Source organism: Neomonachus schauinslandi, chromosome 16, assembly GCF_002201575.2.
Source record: "Neomonachus schauinslandi chromosome 16, ASM220157v2, whole genome shotgun sequence".
In the NCBI taxonomy this organism is placed as follows: domain Eukaryota; kingdom Metazoa; phylum Chordata; class Mammalia; order Carnivora; family Phocidae; genus Neomonachus; species Neomonachus schauinslandi.
In genome coordinates, this window is record NC_058418.1 from 7076218 (window position 1) to 7103259 (window position 27042).

The 27042-nt window shown below is 40.8% G+C and overlaps 1 protein-coding gene and 1 pseudogene across 1 annotated transcript in view; one reads left to right on the top strand and one right to left on the bottom strand.

Annotated features, from left to right (window-relative positions):
• Nucleotides 1-6316, bottom strand: LOC110572708 (annotated as a pseudogene).
• A 7798-nt stretch (nt 6317-14114) lies between these two features.
• Nucleotides 14115-27042, top strand: part of LOC110572707 (orphan sodium- and chloride-dependent neurotransmitter transporter NTT5-like) — a 13238-nt gene continuing 310 nt past the window's right edge. The window contains exons 1-12 of the mRNA XM_044911358.1: nt 14115-14340; nt 14811-14968; nt 15162-15288; nt 15479-15654; nt 15852-15969; nt 16147-16381; nt 17929-18115; nt 18519-18720; nt 18840-18999; nt 20315-20477; nt 20694-20900; nt 26850-27012. Coding sequence (XP_044767293.1) covers nt 14115-14340; nt 14811-14968; nt 15162-15288; nt 15479-15654; nt 15852-15969; nt 16147-16381; nt 17929-18115; nt 18519-18720; nt 18840-18999; nt 20315-20477; nt 20694-20900; nt 26850-27012 — 2122 coding nt within the window. The remainder of the gene's footprint in view (nt 14341-14810; nt 14969-15161; nt 15289-15478; nt 15655-15851; nt 15970-16146; nt 16382-17928; nt 18116-18518; nt 18721-18839; nt 19000-20314; nt 20478-20693; nt 20901-26849; nt 27013-27042) is intronic.

Below are 27042 nucleotides of genomic sequence, written 5' to 3' on the forward strand. Positions count from 1 at the left end.
TCAGCCAACTCTTAATGGAAGGGCAACTAGTACAACACCATCTGTCCAGAGAGCATCAGAATATTCCATTTTGGGGGTACCTGGGTGGCTCAGTCATTAAGCGTCTGCCTTTGGCTCAGGTCATGATCCCCAGGGTCCTGGGATCGAGCCCCGCATTGGGCTCCCTGCTCTGCGGGAAGCCTGCTTCTTCCTCTCCCACTCCCCCGGCTTGTGTTCCCTCTCTCGCTGTGTCTCTCTCTGTCAAATAAATAAAAATCTTAAAAAAAAAAAGAGAATATTCCATTTTGTTGATTTATATATCTCTTTGTATGTTTCCTCATCAATTTCTGTAGTAGTCACATTTTTCTTCCACATCTCCCAATATCATATTTAAATGCTGATCATTGGCATGTAATCTTCCTCAAAGCTCTCTGTCATTTCTCATTTCCACATAAGTTCACTCATCCAGGCTGAGCCTAATAAAATCCAGGGGCTCTTCTATGGTGTTGGTAGTTTGTTGCTGGTCCACATCGTCTGCTGTTTCAAACCCTGTGCCCTTTCCCTTGGATGCCTTTTATTTCTTTTTCTTGCCTAATTGCTCTGGCCAGAACTTCCAGTACTATGTCAAATAGAATCGTGAAAAGAATGAATAGAATAGAATGGTGAAAGCAGCATTCTTTCCTTTTTCCTGATCTTGGAAAGCCTTCAGTCTTTCATCATTGAGTATAATGTTTATTGCAGGCTTTTCATATATGACTTTTATTATGTTGAGGTAGCTTCCTTCTGATCCTAGTTTGTTGAAATCTTTATCATGAAAGAATGTTGAATTTTGTTAAATGATTTTTATGTATCTGTTGAGATGATCATGATTTTTAGCCTTCATTCTGTTAGTGTGGTGCATTACACTGATCAATTTTCATGTGTTGAATCATCTTTGTGTTCCAAGAATAAATCCCTCTTTGTCATCATGTATAGTCCTTTCAGTATGCTGCTGAATTCAGTTTGCCAGTATTTTGTTGAAGGTTTTTGTGTCTATGTTCATCAGGGAATTTGGTCTGTAGTTTTCTTTTCTTTTTTTTTTTTTTAATATTTTATTTATTTATTTGAGAGAGAGAATGAGAGAGAGAGAGCATGAGAGGGGTGAGGGTCAGAGGGAGAAGCAGACTCCCTGCTGAGCAGGGAGCCCGATGTGGGACTGTATCCCAGGACTCCAGGATCATGACCTGAGCCGAAGGCAGTCGCTTAACCAACTGAGCCACGAGGCGCCCCTGTAGTTTTCTTTTCTGTAGCATCTTTGTCTGGCTTTGGTATCATGGTAATGCTGGCCTCATTAAAATGAGTTAGAAAGTATTTTCTCCTCTTCAATTTTGGGGAAAATTTGAGGAGGATGGATATTAGTGTTTCTTTAAATGTTTGGTATATTTCACCAGTGAAACCATCAAGTCCAGGGCTTTTTTTCATTGAAAGATTTTTTTTTATTAGTGATTCAGTCTTCTTACTAGTTATGTGTAGTCAGATTTTCTACTTCTTTGTGATTTAGTTTTGATAGGTTTTCTGTTTCTAGGAATTTGTCCATTTCATCTAGGTTATACAGTTTGTTGGTGTACAGTTAGTTGTTCATAGTATTCTCATAATCCATTTTATTTCCATAGAATGATAAGTTGTAGTGTCCCCATTTTCATTTCTGATTTTAGTAATTTGAGTCTTTTCTCTTTTTTTTTTCTTAGTCCATCTGGTTAAAGGTTTGTCAATTTTGTTGATCTTTTCAAAGAACCAACTTTTGGTTTCATTGATTTTCTCTTTTTATATTCTCCATTTCATTTATCTCTGTTCTGATCTTTAGTATTTCCTCCTTTCTGCTAGCTTTGGGTTTCATTTGTTCTTTTTTTGTAGTTCCTTAAGTTGTAAAGTTAGAGTGTTGATTTGAGATCTTTCTTATTTGTTAATGTAAGCATTTATCACTATAAATATCTTCCTTAGTATTGCTTTTGTTGTATCCCATAACTTTTGGTATGTTGTGTTTTCACCTTTATTCATCTCTTAAGTATTTTATAGTTTCCCTTGTGATTTCTTCTTTGATCTAGTTGGTTTATTGTGTTGTTTAAGATCTCTGCTTCCAGATGGTAGTCCTATCCATTATTGAGAGTGGGGTATGTAAGTCCCCAATTGTTATTGTAGAACTCTTTCTTCTTTTAGTTCTATTTATTTTTGCTTCATGTATTTTTTATGGTCTTTTATTAGGTGTGCGAATACTTATAATTGTTATATATTCTTTTTTTTTATTAAAGATTTTATTTATTTATTTGAGAGAGAGAGAATGAGAGAGAGAGAACACCTGAGAGGGGATAGGGTCAGAGGACGAAGCAGACTCCCTGCCGAGCAGGAAGCCCGATGCGGGACTCGATCCCGGGACTCCAGGATCATGACCTGAGCCGAAGGCAGTCGCTTAACCGACTGAGCCACCCAGGCACCCCTTATAATTGTTATATATTCTTGCTGTATTGAACCTTTTATTAATATATAATGTCTTTCTTTGTCTCTTGTAAACTTTTTCAGCTTAAAGTCTGTTTTGTCTGATATTAGTATAGCCACCCCTGCTCTCTATTTTTATGGTGTATCTTTTTCCATCTTTTCAATCTATTTGTGTCTTTGGATCTAAAGTGAGTCTCTTTAGATAGAATAGACAGAATATAATTGGACTGTGTGTTTTTATCCATTCTGAAAATATCTGTCTTTTGATTAGATAATTTAACCTGTTTACATTTACAAGGAGAGATTTACTGCTATCATTTTGCTATTTGTTTTCTATATGCCTTATAGCTCCTCCATGCTTATTCCCTTATTACTGTCTTCTTTGGTATTTGTTGTTGTTGTTGTTTGTAGTGAAATGTTAAAATTCCTTTCTCATTTCATTTTCTGTATATTTTATAGCTATTTTCTTTATGGTTACCATGGTAATTACATATAACATCCTAAAGTTAGAGCACTCTAATTTGAATCCCTACCATTTTTTCAATTACATATAAAAATTCTGCTCTTTATAGCTCCATCACCACCCTTTTTGGTTGATGATGTCACAGATTACATCTTTATATATTTTGTGCCCCCAAACATAAACTAATAATCATTTCAATGCACTAGTATCTTAACTTATGTAGAAAACCAAATGTGGAGTTATAAACATAGGTTACAATAAAACCAGTTTTTAGACTAATAATTTTTTTAAATGTATTGGTTTCTTGAAATCATCTCTTTTGGGGCACCTGCATGGCTCAGTCGGTTGAACATCTGACTCTTGATTTCAGCTCAGGTCATGATCTCAGGGTTGTGAGATTGAGCCCCATGTCAGGCTTGAGATTCTCTCTCTCCCTCTCCCTCTTCCCCTTCCCCTGCTCTCTCTCTCAAATAAGTAAATCTTTAAAAAAAAAAAAAAGAAATCGGGGCGCCTGGGTGGCTCAGTCGTTGGGCGTCTGCCTTCGGCTCGGGTCGTGATCCCCGGGTCCTGGGATCGAGCCCCGCATCGGGCTCCCTGCTCCGCGGGCAGCCTGCTTCTCCCTCTCCCACTCCCCCTGCTTGTGTTCCCTCTCTCGCTGTGTCTCTCCCTGTCAAATAAATAAAATCTTTAAAAAAAAAAATTAAAAATAAATAAATAAATAAAAGAAATCATCTCTTTCATGTAGAAAATAAAAAATGGAGGTATAAACTATTGTTACAGTAATACTAGCTTTTATAATCACCCATAATTTACCTTTTTTGAGATCTTTATTTCTTCATATGGCTCAAATTAACTTCTAGTGTCCTTTCATTTCACCCTGCAGAACACTCCTCAGCATTTCTTGTAGGCAGGTCTAGTGGTAATGAACTCCCTTAGATTTTGTTTATCTGAGAATGTTGGAATTACTCCTCTTTTTTTTCCTTTTCCAATATAAGCATTTAATGATATAAATTTCCTTTTAAACATTGCTTTAATTATAATACAGAAAATTTGACATGTTTTATTTTCATTTTTGTCTAGTGCAAAATATTTTCCAGTTTCCCTTAAAAATTCTTCTTTGACCCATAGGTTATATTTAAGTGTGTTGTTTAACTTTCAAACATGTGGGGGTTTTAAGGTATCTTTGTTTTTTATTTCTAGTTTAATTCTGTTATGGTCAGAGAACATACTGTGTATTTTATTTTTTTTAATTGTTATAGCTTGTTTTATGGGGCGGATATGATCTTGGTGGATGCTGCATGCATTTGAAAATAATGTGTATTCTGCTGTTGTTGAAGTATTCTAGATATGTAAATTAGATTATGTTGTTGATAATGTTATTTAGGTCTTTTATGTTCTCATTGATTTTTTGTCTGCTTGGTCTATGAATTATTCAGGGGGGAGTGTTGAAGTTTCAAAGTGTAATTGTGAGTTCTCTGTTTCTCCTACCATTTCTGTAATTTTTTGCTTCATGTATTTGGAGCTCTGTTTTAAGGTGTGTGTACATTCAGGGTTGTTTTGTCTTCTTTATGAATTGATTTTTTTTTTAACATTTTATTTACTTATTTGACAGAGAGAAACAAAGCAAGAGAGAGAACACAAGCAGGGGGGAGTGGGAAAGGGAGAAGCAGGCTTCCTCCAGAGCAGGAAGCCCAATGCGGGACTCGATCCCAGGACCCTGGGACCATGACCTGAGCCAAAGGCAGACGCTTAACGACTGAGCCACCCAGGTGCCCTATGAATTGATTTTTTTAACATTATGTAATGTCTTTCCTTATCCCTAGGGATTTTTTTTACTTTCTGTAATCTGCTTTGTGTATTATCAACCCAGCCGCTCTAGATTTGTTTTGATATTTGCATAGGATATCTTTTTCCATCCTTTATTTTTTAAACAGCTTTATTGAATGCCTGAATATGACTTTGAGGTTTTTTTCTATTTAGGATTTGATGAACTTCTTGAATCTGTGAATTTCTATATTTCACCATATTTGGGGAATTTTCAGTCATTATTTCTTCAATATTTTTTTCTTCACCAATCTCTTTTTCCCTCATTCTTAGACTTTTGATACTGTCCTATAGGTCCCTAAGGCTCTGCTCATTTTATTTGCAATCTTTTTTCTCTGTGTTCTTCAGATTGGATTATTTCTGGTGCTCCTGGCTAGCTTAGTTGGAAGAGCATGGGACTCTTGATCTCAGGGTTGTGAGTTTGAGCCCCATATTGGGTGTAGAGATTACTTAAAAGTAAATCTTTTTTTTTTTTTTTTAAAGATCAGATCATTTCTAATGATCTGTCTTCATGTACCATCTAATGAATTTTTAAATTTCCATTATTTTACTTCTTGGCTGTAAAATTTCCATTTGGTTCTTTTTTTATAGTTTCTGTTTCTCTGCTGAGAACTTCTATTGTTCCATTAATTTCAAGAGTTTTCACCTTTACCTCATGGAGAGTGTGGTTATAATAGTTTAATGTCTTTGTCAAGTTTTTTTTTTTCCTTAATAAGCAAAATGGTGGAATAGGAGGTCCCCAGCTCACTTCCCCCTACACAAACAACAATCTGGCAGTCATCCACAGACAAAAGTGCCTTTGTGGGAGCTTTGGGATTCTGGTAGGAGGTTGTGAAGCCCCAGGAAAGTCCAGACTAAGGAAAACTGCTTTGAGAAGGCAGGCCCTAGCCCTGATGGCAGGCCAACCAAATGTGGTCCTGGGTACAGAACAAAAATCACCCCATCTCTTTATGGACTTGGTTCCAGCCCCACTTGGCTGCAGTCCTGCAACCAGTTACATCCACCAAGGCTCCAGGAGGAGCCATGGTCATCCGTGCCACAGTATCAGGCCTGCTAGCCATGGACCCAATTGCAGATCCTTGAAGCATCCCTGTGAACCAGCTCCAGCCCCACTCTAACTGCCAGTCTGGAGTCAGATCTGCCTCCACAGGGGCCCTATGGGAGACATGCTCCTGGTAACAATCCTGCCAACCTTGGTTCTGACTTTGGATCCTGAAGCAGCTCTGTGACCTGGCTTCAGCCCTGATCTCAGTCTTGCCTACCCCGGGATCCAGCATTGCCTGTCTGTGCTCCTCATACAGGCCTGCCAATCTCAGTCCTGGCTGTAGACCCTAAAGTCAGTCCCAGCTATGTACCTTGAAATGGCCCTGAGATTGAGTGCCAATCCCTTTCTGCCATGGTTGGGGCAGTTCTGACCACCCAGGGAACTGGAGAGAGACATTCCCCTCTCATCCACCAGTGGCAGGCTGACTGACCTAGTTCTTGACCGCAGAATTTGAAGCAGTCCTGTGACCCAGCTCCAGCCCGCTCTACCACAGTTCCAGAGTCCATCTTCCCACCCGACTCACCCAGGAGCATGGTGCAAGTGCAACCAGAGATCGGTGGGAGCTACACCCATCTGTGCCTGGTAACAGACCTGCTGTCTGTGGACTTGACTGGGGACTCATTTTACAAGGCCGGCATTACGCCAATACCAAAGCCAGACAAGGAGACTATAAGAAAAGATAACTATAGGCCAATATTTCTGATGAACATAGATGCAAAAATCCTCAACAAAATACTACTAGCAAACTGAATTTAACAGCCCATTAAAGGGATCATACATCATGATCAAGTAATATTTATCCCAGGGATGCAAACATGATTCAACATATGCAAATCAATAAACGTGATCACCACATTAACAGAATAAAGGATAAAAACCATATGATTATCTCAAAAGATGCAGAAAAAGTATTTGACAAAATTCAACATCATTTTATGATAAAATCTCTCAACAAATTAGGTATAGAAGGATGTACCTCAATATAATAAAAGCCATATGGGACATGCCCACAGCTAATATCATACTAAAGGGTGAAAAGCTTAAATGTTTTCCTCTAAAATCAGGAACAAGATAAGGATTCTACCTCTCACCACTATTAATCAACATAGTACTGGAAGTCCTAGCCAGAACAATTAAGCAAGAAAAAGAAGGTATCCAGTTTGGAAAGGGAGAAGTAAAATTGTCTCTGTCTGCAGATTACTCCTCAAAAAAACTGTTAGAACTAATAAACGAATTCAGTAAAATTGCAGGATAAAAAAATCAACATACAAAAATCAGTTGCATTTCCATACACTAACAACAAACTATCTGAAAAAGAAATTAAGAAGACAATCCCATTTACATCAAAAAGAATAAAATACTTAGGAATAAATTTAACCAAAGAGGTAAAATATCTGTACACTGAAATCTATTAAACATTGATGAAAGAAATTGAAGAAGACATAAACAATTAATACTGTGTTCATGGATTGGAAGAATTAAGAACAAATAATATGTGTCAATATGTCAATATAACCCTAAGTGATCTACAGATTTACTGCAGTCCCTATTTTTATAGGGACTATATTTCTAATGATAATTTTTCAGAGAAATAGAACAAAATCCTAAAATTCGTATGGAGCCACAAAAGATCCCAAGTAGCTACAGCAATACTGAGCAAGAACAAAGCCAGGAAAAAGTAAACAGGTGGGGCTGCATTGAATTAACAAGGTTCTGCACAGAAAGGGAATCAACAAAATAAAAGGCATCCTATAGAATGATAAAATATTTGCAAACTGTATATCCATAAGATGTTAACAGCCAAAATACATAAGGAACTCATACTACTCAGGGGCAAAAAAAGAGAAAAAATTAAAGATGAGCAAAGCACCTAAATAGACCTTTTTCCAAAGAAAACATACAAATGGCCGATAGGTATATGAAAAGGTGCTGAACATCACTAACCATCAGGGAAATGCAAATCAAAACCACATGCGAGATCATCTCATACCCTTAAGATGGCTACTGTCAAAAAGTCAAAAGATAACAAGTATTGGCAAGGATGTGCAGAAAAGGGAACACTTATACACTGTAATGTAAATGGGATATGAATTGGTACAACCATTATGGAAAACAGGATGGTGGTTCCTCAAATAATTAAAAACAGAACTACCATATGATCCAGAAATCCCACTTCTGGGTCCATGTCCAAAGGAAATGAAATCAGTATCTTGAGGAGATACTGCACTCCCATGTTCATTATAGCATTATTCACAATAGCCAAGATATGAAAACAATCTAAGTGTCCATCAACAGATGATTGGATAAAGAAAATGTGATGCATATATACATACAATGGAATATTATTTAGCCTTAGAAAAGAAGGAAATCCTGCCATTTCTGACAACGTGGATGAACCTCAAGGACATATACAAAGTAAAATAAGCCAGGTACAGAAAGACAAATTAATACTGCTGATCCCAATTATATGTGGAATCTAAAAAAAGTCAAATTCATAGAAACAGAGTAGAAAAATGTTACCAGGGGATGAGGGGCGGAGGAAATGCAGAGATGTCTGTTGGTCAGAGGGAACAAACTTTCCATTATAAGCTGAATGAGTTCTGGAGACCTAATGTGCAACATGGTGACTATAGTTAATAATAATGTATTGTATACTTGAAATTTGCTAAGAGAGTAGATCTTAAATGTTCTTAACACACACACGAATAATAACTGTGAGGTGAGGGATAAAGTAACTTCATGGGGTGATCATATCACAATGTATACATATATCAAAACATTACATATTATGCCTTAAATATATACATTTCTTACTTGTCTATAATACCTCAATAAAGCTGTTAAAATATATGCAGTTTTAAAAATAATGAAGTCTTCAAAAATAATAAATTCCATCATCTGGGTCATCTTAGGGTTGACATCTGTTAATTGTCTTTTCCCTTGGGAAATGGTCAGATTTTTCTCTGTGTGTATTTAAGTGATGAGTAGTTTTGGATTGTATCCTGGGAATTTTTAATATTATGTTGTGAACTCAGGATCACGTTAATATCCTGTGGAGAAAAAAAAATTTTTTTTAAATCCTGTGGAGACAATAGCCAAACTGTGGAAAGAGCCAAGATGTCCATCGACAGATGAATGGATAAAGAAGATGTGGTATATATATACAATGGAATGTTATGCAGCCATCAAAAGGAATGAGATCTTGCCATTTGCAATGACGTGGATGGAACTGGAGGGTGTTATGCTGAGCGAAATAAGTCAATCAGGGAAAGACATGTATCATATGACCTCACCGATGTGAGGAATTCTTAATCTCAGGAAACAAACTGAGGGTTGCTGGAGTGGTGGGGGGTGGGAGGGATGGGGTGGCTGGCTGATAGACATTGGGGAGGGTGTGTGCTATGGTGAGCGCTGTGAATTGTGCAAGACTGTTGAATCACAGATCTATACCTGTGAAACAAATAATGCAATATATGTTAAGGGGAAAAAAAAAAAGAAGAAGAAGATAGCAGGAGGGGAAGAATGAAGGGGGGGAAACGAACGATGAGAGACAATGGACTCTGAAAAACAAACTGAGGGTTCTAGAGGGGAGGGGGGTGGGAGGATGGGTTAGCCTGGTGGTGGGTATTGAGGAGGGCACATTCTGCATGGACACTGGGTGTTATGCACAAACAATGAATCATGGAACACTTCATCTAAAACTAATGATGTAATGTATGGGGATTAACATAACAATAAAAAATTTAAAAAAAGAAAATAAATCCTGTGGAGAATGTTGAATTTTGTTTGCTTTATTTGTTTTAGCAGGCCGTCAGCCTGGGTAAGTTCAGATGGCAGGTTTTGTCATATCTTCTGTGGGTGTTGGTTACAATTTAGTTCAATCTTCAAAGCCTTTGCTGTGCTATTTGGATTAGCATGGGCCACCCTGGGGTCAGTCTATGACTTGGGCAGTGGTTTGTATCGTTGTTCAGTTGTCAGAACCTTGTTGCACTTCTTCACATTTGTTCTCTGCTTATGTAGTTCAGAGGTGAGCCTCTGAGGTGAGAAGGGAAAATCAGTATTCCCCGCCCCCGCCCCACAGTGTCTGGTGCATAGGAGCTTCTTTTCCTGGTCCTTTGGAAAAAAGGAGGCTTCTCCTGGAGTTTCTGCTGTTGGTGCTTATTGCACAGTTTCCTGGTTTGGCTTATTCTTGGATCAGGAAAAAGGAGGGGAAAGAAATATGAAACTCATCCCTCCCATTATAAGTCATTATTCAGGGGCGCCTGGGTGGCTCAGTCGTTAAGCGTCTGCCTTCGGCTCAGGTCATGATCCTGGGGTCCTGGGATCGAGTCCCACATCAGGCTCCCTGCTCGGCAGGAAGCCCACCTCTCCCTCTCACACTCCCCCTGCTTGTGTTCCTGCTCTAGCTATCTCTCTCTCTGTCAAATAAATAAATAAAATCTTTAAAAAAAAAAATAAGTCATTATTCAGGTTGTAACTTAACTCCCCAGTCTGCTTTTTCCCTTCAGTTTGCTTTTCAAAGCTCTCATGTTGTTGTTTCTTATATTCTATTTTAGCTGTTATCAGTGAGAGAGACTGGTTATGTATCATTATTTTATTCCATCTTGGCCAGTGACAAGGAACTAGTGGCAGTCTCTTCATTATTTTCAGCACTTTATTCTTCTATATAAATTGTAAAATCTTGTTAGCTTTCATGAAAAATTATGTTGAGATTTTGATTGAAATGGCATTGAATCTATAAATCAGTTTTGGGGAGAAATTCCATCCTTATAGTATTGAGTATTTATATTCATGAACATGGAATCTTTCTGCATATTTGTGGTCTTGTTTTAATGTTTAGGTGGATTTCTTGATGCCGTATAGTTTTTGTTGCTGTGTGAGTGCTATCTTTCTTTTTTAAAATCTATTTTCTGTTTATTATTACTATATAGAAATCCAGGGGTTTTGGTTGGTTTGTTTTCCAGTGTTCATTTTTATGACAAACTTTTTTTAAGTAAGCTCACAACCCAGAGATCAAGAGTCACATGCTTTACCAACTGAGCCAGCCAGGTTGCCCCTAAGATAAACTTTCATTAAAGTATCACATTTGAAGTATGTGCAAATCATAATTATAATTAGATAAATTATCACGATGTAAGTACACTATCCAGGCTTCCTGACACCATGAATTTGTCTTGCCTCTTCTTGAACTTCATATAAGTGAAATTATATAGTATGTTCTCTTCTTTGCCTTGCTTCTTTCATTCAAAGTAATATTTCTGAGATTCATCCAGGTTGTTGTGCATATCAGCAATTCACTGTTTTTATTGTTGCATACCCATCATATGAATATACTAGCACTGATCCATTCTACTGTTGAAGGAGATTTGTATTGTTTCCAGGTTTGGGCAGTTATGAATAGTACAACTATTAGCATTTTTGGACATGGGTTTTGGTGTACTTATGTATACGCTTCTGTTAGATGATCCCTTTGGAATGGATTATAAAATATGAAAATATTTAAAGTATATAGGTATGTCCAACTAGTTTTCTGAAGTAGTGCCAATCTATGCTTCTAGCAACTGTGTATGTGAGTTCCAGAAGTTTCCACATGTGCCATCATTTGATTTAATCAGACTTTTTCATATTAACTCATCTAGTGGGTATATAGTGGTCTCATTGTGGTTTCCTCCCAACATTTTATTATGAAAAAATAGTTAGGCATACAGTAAAGTTGGAAGATGTATACAGTGACCATCCATATGCCCATCAACCTAGGTTCTACAATTAACATTTTACTATATGCAATTTATTGCATATATATCCATCTATTCTCATTGTGGTTTTATTTACATTTTCTTGGTGACCAGTGAACTGGAGTAATGACCACCATTTCCAATGGTTACCAATTTATATATTTTCTTTAATATATTCGTAAGCTTGTTCAAGCTTTCTCTTCCCTCTCCTCCACTTTTTAACTTGTCTACTTTTTCTTATTTATTTGTACGTATTTCTTTTTTATAAATATTATTTGGGAAACAGCCCTTTTTTGGTTATATGTTTTGTTAGTTTCCTACTATTGCTCTAACAACTACAAACTTAGTGGCTTAAAACAACATAAATGTATTATTGTACTGTTCTGGAGGTCAGAAGTCTGAAATCTGTAAAAGCAAGGTGTTAGCATTCCTGTGTTCCTTACATAGGATCTAGGGGAAAATCCATTTCCTAGCCTTTTCCAGCTAGCAGTCCTTGAGTCACAGCCCCTTCTTCCACATTCAAGGTGCATCTAACTCTAACTTCTGCTCCTGCCATCTCATTTCCTCCTTGGACTCTGAGTCTCCTACGTCCCTTTTTCCCATAGAAGGACCCTATAATTACACTAAGCCCATCATAGATAATCCAGGATAATCTCTTTTCAAGATCAATAACTTAATCACATTGAAAAGTCACTTTTTCCACATAAGGTAACATATTCACAGGTTCTAGGGATTAGGATGTGAATATCTTGGAGAAGGGCATTATTCTGTCTACCATATATGTTGCAGATATCTTCCACTGCTCCAGGGCTTGTCTGTTTACTCATTTATTTTTTTAAAAGATTTTATTTATTTATTTGAGAGAGAGACAGAGATTGTGAGAGAGAGAGCATGAGCCAGGAGGAGAGGGAGAAGCAGGCCCCCTGCGGAGCAGGGAGCCTGATGCAGGGCTCAATCCCAGTATCCTGGGATCATGACTTGAGCCGAAGGCAGACGCTTAACCAACTGAGCCACCCAGGCGCCCATGTTTATTCATTTATTGCAAAGTTTTCATTGAAGAATTTTCTATATTTAATTTAATCCAGTGTATCAAACTTTTCCTTTATGATTGGTGCTTTTTATGTCCTATTTAAGAAATCTGTGCCTACACCCAAGTCATGCAGATATTCTTCTAGGTCTTTCATCTGGAAGTGTTACTGTTTTATCTTTTACATTTAGAACTTCAATCTTATCTGAATAGATTTTTATTTAATACGTGAAGTTGGGGAGGCCAGGGTTCATTTGTCTCTGTGTAGATTTCCAATTGCTCTAACAACCAGTGTTCATTGAAAAGAATGCCCTTTCTCTACAACTTTGCAGTGCCATCTTTATTGTAAATCAGGCATCTATATTTGTGTGTTTCTGAACTCTCCCAGTAGTATCCACAGAACTTTCTGTGATAATGGAAATGTTTGATATCTGTCCTTCCAGTATGGTAGCCATGTAGCTACTGAGCACTTGATATGTGGCTAGTATGACTGAGGAACTAAATTGTTAATGTTACTTAATTTTAATTAATTTAAATAGCTGTATGTGGCTAGTAGCTACCATATTAAACAGTACAGTATATTGATCCATGGACCCATTTGTGCCATAGATCCCTGTGCCAATACCGTACTCTCTTAATTTCTATAGCTTTATAATTAGTCTTTACATTTGGTTCTTCTTTGTCAAGGTTGTATTAACCATTCTAGGCCTTTTGCTTTTCATGTACATTTTAGAATCAGCTTGTCAGTTTCCCCAAAACCCTGATGTGATTTCAATAAGAATTGCATTGAATTTATAGATCAAATTGGGGATAATTGACATTGTTATACTTCCATTTCACAAACATGTTATATCCCTTTATTTTCTCTCAGTAATATTTTAGTGTGTACACGTGTGTGTGTGTGTGTGTGTGTGTGTGTTGAAAGGCCTTGCTCATCTTTTGTTAAAATTATTCCTAGACAGGGTGCCTGGGTGGCTCAGTCGGTTAAGCGGCTGCCTTCGGCTCAGGTCATGATCCCAGGGTCCTGGGATCGAGTCCCGCATCGGGCTCCCCGCTCTGCAGGGAGCCTGCTTCTCCCTCTCCCTCTGCCTACTTGTGTTCTCTCTCTATCTCTCTGTCAAATAAATAAATAAAATCTTAAAAAAAAAATTATTCCTAGACATTTTATGTCTTTTGGTATTATTGTTGGTAGTATTCTTTTAAAATTATTATTTTCTAGAGGCATACATATTCTTGGTATGTTTTCAAGGGTAGAGACTCTATGTTCTTCTCCACATAAGGATGAAAGGGTTTGGGAGGCCTCAGGGGTTCTTGTAGGATGAGTCTTGTCTTTCCTTAGCTCATATATCTGAAGTCTGTAGTTCTTGATGTCCTTAAGGTCAACAAAGAAGGAAGCCCCATCCCTGCAGAAGCAGGAACTAGAGTCCACCCAGGATGACATCTGTTAGTGAAAACACGGAGGCCCAAGATGAGAGACCCCAGATTTCTAGACCTTCAGATTCCAAATCCCTGATTACTACTACCTCAGCTTCCCAGCTGTTAAAGTCTGATTTGATTACTGAGGAACCGATGTCAGAGGGACAGAAGTTTGACACTGTGTCATCATACATTTGGTCTGATGAAGATAATGATGAAATACTGGAGACCATAGACAATGATGAGCCAAAGGAGGAAGCCCCCACTGACCGACCATCATGGGCCAATAAAATTGAGTACCTCCTGGCCCAGGTGGGCTTTTCTGTGGGACTGAGTACCATCTGGCGCTTTCCTTATCTGTGTTTTCACAACGGAGGTGGTAAGCCTGGGGACCAGGAATCATGGACCCACAAGGGGATGGGGAGCCAGAGGACTATCCTGCTACTCTGGGGTCTCTGAAATATGTAGGGGTGGGGGATTTGGGAACCTGACTAGGGCAGGAGCCAGGTACCTGGAAGGCAGCTGAGCTCACCACTATACCACCAACGCTGGAGCCAGGTACCTGAACACCTAGGATGGGAGCAGGATATCTGAACACTTAGGTTCATGAGGATGGTGGGGCTGAAGGCTGAGATTCAGGGTGGGAGTGGAAACTAGGCATCTGGGTCTTCCAGGATCTGGGAGCCCAAGGGACACCTGGGACTATGAGGGATGTGGAAACAGTTGAGCCCTGATGCTGGTGGCCCTGAGGGAGGTCACTGGTGGGGAACGTGTTTTGCCAGACCCCAAGGACGTCCAGGCACTGAAAAGCCAGGTGGTTCTCAGAACTCCTCCTGACTCCCTGCACAGGCAGTTTTCTCATCATCTACATGCTCATGCTGTTCTTGGTCGGGGTTCCTCTTCTATTCCTGGAGATGGCAGCTGGTCAGAGGATGCGTCAGGGCAGCATTGGTGTATGGAAGGTCATCAGCCCCTGGATTGGTGGTGTGGGGTATACCAGCTTCATGGTGAGGAGTCCTGGGTTGCCCAGGCCTACCCTTTATGCCCCACTCCCACCCCAACAGTTCCTTGTCCTGGGATAGGTCCCATGACTTTACTTCTATGGGTCAAGTCTCTTCAGTTCCCCAGTCCTCTGGTCAAATCCCCTCCCTTCTGCTGGCCTACCTTCCTTCTGTCTCCAGAATTCTTCATGGTTCCTAGGTGTGCTGCATCGTGGGTTTGTACTACAGTGTGCTCATGGCTTGGAGTCTCTTCTATTTGGGACAGTCTTTCCAGTCTCCACTGCCTTGGTCAAAGTGCCCCTTACTGAGGAACTCCAGTGATTTTGGTGAGAAGAGAGGGAAGAAAATGGCAAATGGGAGGGCTGAAAAAAGGATAGGGCAATGAAGAAGGAAGAGGATCGTTGAGAGAATAGGGATGAGCAGGAAGATGATGGAGGTTGGAAGGAGGGGGTGGAGGGGGATTGGAAGAGGGAGGCACGTGGTCTTGCAGTTTCCTCCATGGCCAGTTCACCTCAGATCCTGAATGTGAGCGGACAACACCCACCACATACTTTTGGTACCGGAATATATTGAAGGCCACAGATCAAGTTGAAATGGGTGGACTACCAGTTATGCATCTCAGTGTCTCTCTCTTTATGACATGGTTAATTATCTGCCTCTCCATGATCAAAGGACCCAAGTCCACTGGGAAGGTGAGCCGTCCTCTAACTTATAATCTGATAGACTCCTTTCTATCTGAGACCCCCTAATATTCTCCTAACTTGATGCCTGTAGGTCTCCAACTTCTAACTCCTTCTAATGTGACCTTTGACTCTCAGTAGTCTTTGATCCTACTGGCCCAGCTTCTGCCTTTGCTAACCTCTATTTCTGAATCATACTTCCCACTCAGATGCTGTATGTGTCAGTACTCCTTCCCTACTTCATCATTTTCTGTCTCCTTATCCGGAGTCTCATGCTGGAAGGCGCACATTTTGGTCTCAAGAATTTGTTGGCTGCCAAGGTGAGGTGTCCCCTGCCCTTTGATCCTCTTATCCACGTGGGGGTGTCAGAGACAGAATGGTTGTCAGTCTGATAGAGGCCCTCCTGGCTCCCTCCTTCACCACCTTCTCATCTTCCATCATATCATGGTTTACTCCTCTTCCCTTTAGATCCCAGTTTACACAATACTTCTCCCCAGGTACCAGCCCTGTACTCTGTGGAAGTATGGCGCCGGACAGGGAACCAGCTCTTTTTATCCATGGGCCCTGGCTTTGGCAGCTTCACTGCAATCAGCTCATACAGACCTCGGTCCAACAACTGTGTCATGGATGCCTTTGTTGTGGCTTTTCTCAACTTGACAGCCTCACTGACTGCCACGGTGTTTGTATTTGCCATAATGGGCCACTTGGCCACAGAGAACAATGAAAAATGTTACCTGAGGTGAGCCCAATCTTTCATATGGAGATCATCAAAAAGACCAAAGTCTTAGAAATAGCTCACGGAATTCCAGTCTAGGCCCCCATCCCTCAGGGCTGTTGGCTCAGTCAATATGGGACCCTCTGACAAGAGCCTCCTGAACCTTTGAAACACCTGAATCTCTCCAACTCTTTCAGAGCCTTTCTAAACTAGGAAAGCCCCAAACTTGGAGGTTTTCAAAGTTGTGTTCACCCCATTCTTAACTGGGGTCTGCCATGGAAAATTAGGAGAATAGGTTCAGCAGAATCATTAGATAAGAAAAAAAATAAAAAGGACTCATAGCCCCACCAGAGTCCCCATAGCCCATTCCTGATTTTTTTTCTCCTGTGAGATTCATTCTTAAAATTCTCATCAGACATTTATAAAACATCTATCTGGCAACCCTGTGTTGGGTTCTGGAAACACAGCCAATGGTGAAGCAGACCATCATACCTGCCCTCAGGTGTGGTCCTGGTGTGGTCCCGGTGTGGCCATTGTGGCGTTTACCAATATCACCTCTGTGTTTTCTGGATCCACCTTCTGGGCCATCATCATCTTCCTGTTGCTGGCGAGCCTGGGGCTGAGCACCATGATGGGGATCATGCAGGGCATTGTTACCCCTCTCCAGGACACTTTCTCTTCCCTCAGGAAATATACAAATCTGCTCAGTCTTTTTAGGAAGCAGATACTAAACAGATAATCACAAGGAGATGAGAACTGGTAGTAAGGATGATGAGAAACACAGAAGAGCAAGCTATTAACTTCCTGGGGCAGTCAGAGAATGCTTCCTCCTGGAGGCAATCCCGAGCTCAATCTGTCTCCTGACAAATAACCACAGCTAGTAGTCTTTCAGCTGTTTCCCATTCATATACCTACATATAAAAACATACCATTAAAAAAATCGGATCATACCATACTACTTTTCTGCAGCTTGTTGACTTGCTCTTATGGAAATGGATCTTGAATAGCTTTCCATGGCAGTAAATAGGGTTCGGGGAGCTGAGTGAGGATTTGTAGGAATTTGCATATGGAGAACCGTATAGTGGTAGAATTGGGGTAGACTGAGCAGGAGCAGAGTGGGGGTGGTTCTAGGCAGAGAGAATGTCATGTGCCAAAGATACAGAGATGATGGGGAGCATGGCAGGTTGGAGCAGGTTGAATAATTGAGTGTGGCCGAAGGAGAGAAGGTGAAGAGTTATATGTTAGGAGATTGGAGAGGCCAGTAGGTCAAGAAAGCTGAGAAGCTTTAACATTGTCCTAAGATTGTCTAGTAGGAGGTATAAGTCCTAAAGCCCTACATGACATTGTATGAAAGAGCCCCTCCAGGGCCCCACTTAAGTCAGAAACTCTCTGGCCTCCGGCAGACACCTTATGAAAGTAGGTGTCAGACAGTGAGCACTGGGACCCTGGAGACCCAGGTTTCAGTGCAGATCAAAAACTCTAGACTAGTGGTTTTTCTTCTCATGTAGAAGATAAGAGAAATTATCTTAAAGGGCCATAATGATTTTATGTAATTCTACCCCTGTCCCCAGGAATGCTGAGACAGTGCTGTATCTGATAGCTGCTGGGGTGCTGCCTGCCGAGGCCCGCCCCCCAGACAGTATGTATCATGATCCAAGCTCCATCTACTCCGGGTGGCTCAAGAGCCTCCCTAAACAAATCAAAGACACGGTCCTACCCCATATGACCAATTGCAACATAGCTCATGAATTGACGGAGGTAGGTAAGGGTTGGGGATGGGGTCCTTATCTTCCCTTCAAAACCCCCAGTGCACCAGAAACCTCAGCTCTCCATAGGTGTCTCTAGAACCCAGAAAGGCCATTCTTGACAGCATACTGGACAACCAAGACCAAGGTTCAAGGTTCACAGTACCCTATTGCAATAAGGCAGCTGTAGCCTCTGTAGCACCAAGCACTGGAGTTCATATAAGCGTGTTCATACCAACCCAAAAGAGTTGCCAGACCAGCAGCTGTTGTCGGAAGAAGTCCTCCTGCCTCAAGGCCAGATGAGTTTAACAATGTCTATTAATGGTGCTATAGATTGTTTCCTAGGGGAGGGGACAGGAATGCAGTTAAGACTCTACAGCGTGAGCTCAGAGCTCTTGCCCTTCATCCCATCACAGGTTATGGAGGGTCCTGGTGTGGCCATTGTGGCGTTTACCAATATCACCTCTGAGTTTTCTGGATCCACCTTCTGGGCCATCATCATCTTCCTGTTGCTGGCGAGCCTGGGGCTGAGCACCATGATGGGGATCATGCAGGGCATTGTTACCCCTCTCCAGGACACTTTCTCTTCCCTCAGGAAATATACAAATCTGCTCACAGGTACTCTAACCTATGTCCCCACTCCCACCTAGGACCATTGTTTAGCTTAACCCTACTGGGATTCTTACACAACCTAGTTTGAATTCTGACCTTGATCCAAATCTGATGTTTTCCCTCAGTGGGCGTCTGTGTGCCTATGTTCCTGGGCAGCCTCATTTTCGTGACGCCTTCGGGTAGCTACTATGTGAACCTGCTGGATGATTACTGGGTATCTCTGCCCATCTTCTTCATTGTCATCTTGGAGAACATAGCCATGGCCTGGATCTATGGAGCCAGGAGGTGATTCCCCAAGCCCAGAATCTGCAGGCATGCACCCACACAGTGAGGTCCCCTAGGGAGTATTGGCCCTCCTGCTCTCACTGTTAGGCCTCTGACCCAGGGCTTTTGGAGAGCCCCCAGGGAGGTGGGAAGGAGAAGGCACGGGCTGACTCCTGGAGAAAACAGGTGTAGAATGGAAAAGTGGTGGACAGTCCATATCAAGCCCTAGTGGCTCCTGAGCCCTGCTTTTAGGCGTGGGCATGTAATTCCTTGCTTCTCAGAGTGGGCTCTGGAATAGTAGCATTGGCATCACCTGGGAGTTTATTAGAAATGCAGACCCTCGGGTGCCTGGGTGGCTCAGTTGGTTAAGCGACTGCCTTCGGCTCAGGTCATGATCCTGGAGTCCCGGGATCGAGTCCCACATCGGGCTCCCTGCTCGGCGGGGAGTCTGCTTCTCCCTCTGACCCTCCTCCCTCTCATGCTCTCTGTCTCTCATTCTCTCTCTCTCAAATAAATAAATAAAATCTTAAAAAAAAAAAAGAAAAGAAATGCAGACCCTCAGGCTGTACCCCAGACCTTTGAATCCATATCTGCATTTTAATAAGAACCCCAAGTAAATTGTATGCACACTAGCATTTGAGAAACAGTGTGTAATCTAAATGTGGCAGTGTTTCTAGGTGATGGCTCTTGGCATCAGTTTGCTGATCATACACTCACTCTCACATATTGCCCAGGTGTGCCCAAGGACCAGGCAGGCCTTGTGAGCACTGAGGATACTGGGATAAATTACATTGAGTTTCTGCTCTCAGAGTTGAAAGAAGAAGACATACAAAGGTAGATTTGGGGGCAGGATAGTAAGCCTATGATAGAGGCAGCTGAGGGCACTCTGGGAACACAGATGGTTATCTAAAGAAGGCAAGGAGAGGATGCTTGAACAGAATCTAGACAGAGGAAGGGGAGTTTGTCAAGAGAAAGAAAGAAGGGCATTCTAGGCAAAAAAGAAACCCAATGTGCACATATGTTGGAGTTAAGAAGGTGCACCAAAGAAACCTGGATATATGGGCATGAAGAAACTACATTTAGAGACTGGATATATTGGCTTTTATCCCGAGGGTGATGGAGGAGAGAAATTTTTTTTTTTTTAAATCCTGGGGCTGGGACAGAAATCAGACTGAAAGGTGATGAATTAGAGGCAAGAAAACTGGTTGTGGAGGTGAACAGAAAGGTTTAAGAAATGTGAAGCTTTGTCTCCCAGGCTGAGTTTGGATTGACCCCTCCCCAAGGCTGGGTAAGGCCTGAACAGGCCCCCCCAAAGTCTTGTGGCCCTTCCTCCCAGGTTCCTTGCAGACTTGATTATCATGTTGGGCCGCCCCATCTCTCCCATCTATCGCTGGCTGTGGTGTTTTCTGTCTCCATTTGTGCTGCTAGTCCTGTTTGTAAGCACCCTGCTTCATCTGTTTCTGAAGACCATCACCTACTTGGCCTGGGACTCAAGCATTGTGAGCCTTCCTCTAAGACCCCAGAATCCCCTACCCTAGGGAGTGGTTGAGGACTTTTCAATCTCCTCTGGCCTCTAGGACTCTGTCACCTTATTCCCTGATTCCCTTAGGGATTCAGTTACCTAGTCTCTGGCCTTGGTTCATGTCTTACCCCCAACCTTTGTAGCCTTCCATTTCAGAGAACCTGGGTATTCTAAACCTTCCCTTTCTCCACAGTCAAATGAGGTGATCCGAATTTATCCATCATGGGCTAAGGTCTTGCTCATCATCCTCATCACCATTACCATCTTGCCTATCCCTGCCTACTTCTTGTACACACTCATTGGTGTGGATTTCACAGTCTCCATGATTCATAGTGGGGCCACGGTTATCTTCAAACCTGAAGCTAAAGAGAACTCACTGAAGTCCTATCCACGGCTTCAGGTGAGGAAAAGTCAAAAGATTAATAAAATGGATAAGTAACAGGGAAAAACCTCTCTGCCATGTGAGTAATTCATCTTGGAAATAAAGACTTGGTTTATTTGGCAAAACATCACTTCTTTTTCAAAGTGGAACTCTCTGGCTGGCAACTTGACATTAGAAAAGGTAAAAGTAGCACCTGCTAATGTAACTGGACCCAAGACATTTTGTTTTCCTGGATTGGGAAAGTTTTTTTCTGGCCAGGTGGAGGCTAACACAGCAGCGATTCTCTGCATCTCCTATACTTGCCCTCACCAGACACATAATAACGGTATTCTTTAACTTCCAGTATTTGGTTGATGGTGACTGCTGATCCTACTTCTCCTAGGCTGCCTTCCTCTTGGAATTGGTCTGTGTCAGGTCTCATCCCTATGAAACTAAGGTAAAAATGATGCTGGTAACTACATCAGTGGAACTTTGCTTTTGTCATAAAAAAAATGCCCAACTCCCATTCTTGCCTTCCATTGACTTTGTTCAATTCAAATGCTAGAATCCCAGGCCCTCTCTGCCTGGTCCTTCCTAAACATATAGCAACAGTTTTCTCAGAAAGCAGTAGATTCACTAATTATGGCAAAGTGGTTAATAATTGGTGACTTCCTCATGTATCTCTTAAATACTTGGAATAGTTGATTACCAAGTCTACCAAGGGACTTAAAACTTTACACATTATGTATTTTTACTATGGTTGTCTAGGAGCCTGATGGAAGGATATTTGGCAGGGAATGAGAGAGAGTAGAGGTTAACTTCAGAGATTGAAGAGCCAAGGAATACTTCATCTAGGGCGAGGTGACAACAAAATAAGACAAACAAGACACACCATAGTATAAGACACCTAAAACATACCAGAAAACAACTTAACAGTTGAGCCACCCAGGCACCCTCCAAGTTGAGATTAATATAAAAGGTGCTTAGTGGATAGCACCTTACCCCCAGCACCTGTCATTAGTAAATACAAATGATCTCTGGGGGAAACAGAACCTCTGCCAAGCCTCACAGAATTCCATGAACATGAGCTCAGAAAAAGAAATCATAAAACATGCAAGGCAAAAGGTACCCTAAGGGAGGATTAGCAGAAACAACAAGTAGCAGAATCACAGCTGCAAGGACCTAACGTACTGGAATTATCAGGTGCATAATATAAACTAAAATATGCTTAATATATTTAAAGACAGGGGCACCTAGGTGGCTCAGTTGTTAAGCATCTGCCTTCGGGTCAGGTCATGATCCTGGGGTCCTGGGATGGAGCCCTGTGTCAGGCTCCCTGCTCAGCAAGGAGCCTGCTTCTCCCTCTCCCACTCCCCCTGCTTCTGTTCCCTCTTTCACTGTCTCTCTCTGTCAAATAAATAAATAAAATCTTAAAAAAAAAATAAAGAGAAAAAGAGTTGAAATTAAGAGGTACAAGAGACAGAAATGATCAGGGTATTTGTAAAGGAACCAAAAAGAACTTTTAGAAATGAAAAAAATCACGAAGATTAAAAACATCAATGGATGGGTTAAACAACCAATTAGAAAACTAGGAAGAGCGGCGCCTGGGTGGCTCAGTCATTAAGTGTCTGCCTTTGGCTCAGGTCATGATCCCAGCGTCCTGGGATTGAGGCCCACGTCGGGCTCTCTGCTCAGCGGGGAGCCTGCTTCTCCCTCTCCCACTCCCCCTACTTGTGTTCCCTCTCTTGCTGTGTCTCTCTCTGTCAAATAAATAAATAAAATCTTTAAAAAAGAGAGAAAGGGGCGCCTGGGTGGGTCAGATGGTTAAGCGTCTGCCTTCGGCTCAGGTCATGATTCCAGGGTCCTGGATCAAGTCCCGCATCGGGCTCCCTGCTAGGTGGGGAGCCTGCTTCTCCCTCTGCCTCTGCCTCTCTCTCTCTCTCTCTGACTCTCATGAATAAATAAATAAAAAACATTTAAAAAAAAAAAGAGAGAAAAAAGAAAACTAGGAAGAGACAAATCAAAGAAATTACCAATAATATAGCACAGAGAAACTACAGTATTAAAAATATGAGATTAACCATATGTGAAATTTAAGAAACAAACAAACAAACAAAAAAGAGACAAACAAAAAAACAGACTTAAATACAGAGAACAAACTGGTGGTTGCCCGAGGGATGGGTGAAATAAAGGGGATCAAGAGTACACTTATCTTTTTTTTAAGATTTTATTTATTTATTTGGGGGAGTGAGAACACAAGCTGGAGGAGAGGCAGGGATCGAGAATCTCAAGCAGACTCTGCACTGAGCATGGAGCCCAACTCAGGGCTTGATCTCACAACCCTGAGATCATGACCCGAGCAGAAACCAAGAGTCAGATGCTTAACCAACTGCACCACCCAGGGGCCCCAATATTACACTTATCTTGATGAGCATTGTATAGAATTTTTGAATCATTATATTGTACACCTGAAACTAATATAACACTGTATGTTAATTATAGTTGAATTAGAAATTTTTAAATGTTTACTATATGAGATTATGAGACATGGAGGGTAGTGGGAGAAAGTCTAACATACGTGTAATAGGAGCTCCAGAAAGTGATCATTGGAAGAATAGGGAAGAGGCAACTTGCAAAGAGAAAAATGCTGAACACTTTCCAAAATCAAGGAAAGATAGAAATCCTTGCACCAAGGGAGCACAACAAATCCAAAGAAGGATAAATAAAAGGAAACTGGAGCACACCAAAAATAGATCTAAAGGAGCGCCTGGGTGGCTCAGTCGTTAAGCGTCTGCCTTCGTTCGGCTCAGGTCATGATCCCAGGGTCCTGGGATCGAGCCCTGCATCGGGCTCCCTGCTCTGCAGGAAGCCTGCTTCTCCCTCTCCCACTCCCCCTGCTTGTGTTCTTGCTCTCGCTATCTCTCTCTGTCAAAAAAATAAAAAAAATCTTTAAAAAAAAAAAAATAGATCTAAAGAGCAACCTGGCAGAAAAGACATTACTTACAAAGGAATGACTATTTCATAGCTGGTTTCTTTTCAATGGCAAGAGAAGCCAGGTAGTGGGAAAGCATCTGCCAAGAAGTGAGAAAATAACTGTCAATTTAGAATTATAAATCCAGGGGCGCCTGGGTGGCTCAGTTGTTAAGCAACTGTCTTCGGCTCAGGTCATGGTCCCAGGGTCCTGGGATCGAGTCCTGCATCGGGCTCCCTGCTCAGCAGGAAGCCTGCCTCTCCCTCTCCCACTCCCCCTGCTTGTATTCCCTCTCTTGCTGTGTCTCTCTCTGTCAAATAAATAAATAAAATCTTTTTTTAAAAAAGAATTATAAATCCAGCAAAAACTATTCCTCAAGAACAAAGCAAAATACAGATATTTTCAGGTGAACAAAACAATTTTCCACTCACAAATCTTTGGTAAGGTATGTGCTTCAAGGAAAAGGAAAATGATCTGAGAAGGAAGATCTGAGACCTGAGACAAGAAATGTCAAGCCAAGAAACTAATGATAATGTGGGTAAATGTGAACACACACTGACTTCATAAAGCAGTAATAACAATGGTTAATTTGTAAGGTCAAAAAAAGTGACGAACAAAAATACTGGAAACAATCATACCTAGCTAGAGATAGAGTATTCCTCTCAGCAGGATGACAAATATAATATTGATCTTTAGACTTTGATAAGGATGCATGTTAAAATTTCAAGAGTAACTACTAAAAAAGAAACAATCTATAATTTATGTATTAGTTAAGGTAAATAATGATAGCTTCTCTAACAGTTTCAATACAAAGTCTCAGTGACTTCATACAATCCGATTTTATTTCCTGCTTACATCAGAATATAGTACAATATAGGCTGGAATAAGGGTGAGAGTGTTCTACATCCAGTCATTAAAGAACCAAGACTTCTTTCATCTTGGTGCGCTTCCCTTCTCTAGATTCTGGAGTTTTTGCCAGCGATCTGATGGATAGGGAAAGAGAATGCGTTTTATAGGCCAGATCTGAAAGTGGAGTACATGACTTCTGTCCACATTCCACTGGCCAGAACAAAAAGGCCGGAAGAACAGAGAACACAGTTATTAGAAAGCACTAGTCGGGGGGCGCCTGGGTGGCTCAGTCGTTAAGCGTCTGCCTTCAGCTCAGGTCATGATCCCAGGGTCCTGGGATCGAGCCCCGCATCGGGCTCCCTGCTCTGCGGGAGGCCTGCTTCTCCCTCTCCCACTCCCCCTGCTTGTGTTCCCTCTCTCGCTGTGTCTCTCTCTGTCAAATAAATAAAATCTTAAAAAAAAAAAAAAAGCACTCGTGGTTTCTGTTGCATTCACAGATCAGCAGAAGAAAAAAATCAAATAAAGAAAAATCAACCCAAAAGAATGCAAAACAAAATATAAAAGATTAATGTAAAAAAAGTTGGACAAGAAGAAGATAAAATATTATAAATCCACATACACTAATAATTACAATTATTTACAAATGGACTAAATATACTAATTAAAAGACAAATACTGAAGATTGAACTGTTTTAAATCCAGCTCTCTGCCCTTTATGTGAAACACATCTATAACATTAGGACACAGGAAGATTTAGAGTAAAAGGAAGGAGAAAGCTATACCTGCCAAATACTAACCAAAAGACAAAACTATTATGGAAATAAAATATTTTTTGAGATAAAGAAGTTAAAAGATTATATTTATGAGAAGGGTACAAAGATTACAAATTGCATGGACCTAATAATATAGCTTCAAATGTATAAAATGATGAACTATAAGGAGAAATTGATAAATTCAACATTTTTGTGGAAAATTAACACAATTTTAGCAGAAAAACAGTAAGTATATACATTTGAACACAGTTAACATGTTTGACATAATGGACATATGTTGAACACTGTATTCAGTAATTAGAGAACACGTATCTTCTGAAGCACACAGAATATAAGATTGATCACATAGTAACCTATAGCACAAGCCTCAACAAATTTCAAATCATCATACAGACCATGTTCTATGACTACAGTGTTACTAAGTCAGATATGAACAATGAAAATACAACAAAAGAAAGTCATATAATTAGACATTTTAAAAATCACATTTAAAAAAAAAAACATGGGTCAGGGCGCCTGGGTGACTCAGTTGGTTAAGCATCTGCCCCCGGCTGGGGTCATGATCTCAGGGCTCCCTGCTCAAGGGGGATTCTGCTTCTCCTTCTCCTTCTGCCCCTCCTCCTGCTCGTACTCTCTTTCTCAAATAAATAAAATCTTAAACAGCAAAGTCTTTTTTTAAAAAAAAAATTCATGGGTCAAGGACTACATCATAATAAAAATTAGAAACTACATAAAAGTAAGCAATAAGAACTGCATATCAAAATGATGGAAGGGAGCTAAATTGGTGTGTGTGTGTGTGTGTGTGTATTTGGCCTGTCCTGCATCCAAACCTATTTTCCATTTAGGAGAAATCTGCATTGTGTGAGTCTTGGTGGGAGGAGCAGATGCACTAAATTGGTAAATTTTAAATTGTTAGAAAAGGCTGAAAATTGATTAGCTAAAACATCCAATTTAAGAAGGTAGAAAAAGAACAATAAATCTAAAGTAAAAGGAAGAAAATAAGCAGCAGAAATTACTGATACAGAAATACTGATATAGAAAATAGAATCTTGGTTCCCAGTTTTCAGCAACAACACCCCCTCCCCCAAAAAACAGGATCAACAAAGTCAAAAGCTGAGTCTCAACAAAAATCTGGTTTTTACAAATGCAGCAGAGATTCCAAAAAGTAAGAGAATTGAATGAACAATTTTCAGCCTTGAAAATTTTGAATCAACATAAAGAAGTGACAGCTACTGCCTGGAGGTCTGGGATTTCTGATTGCCTAATAATTCTGAGTGGGTTTACCTTGAGAGGGTTGTGGAGGGGGGTGAAATATGAAGTTTGGGGTGGTTCATCAGAAAACAACTGTTGTACAAGGGGTCATTTTCTCTGGATTTCCTCACTCTTGCTGGTAAGAGGAGGTTAAGTATGGAGGAGTTAAAAATTGCTGCTCTCGACCTGGAGCGGCAGAACCAGGAGTACCAGGTGCTGTTGGACGTCAAGGCCCGGCTGGAGTGTGAGATCAACACGTACCGGGGCCTGCTGGAGAGCGAGGACTGCAAGCTCCCCTGCAACCCATGTGCTACAACCAATGCATGTGACAAGCCCA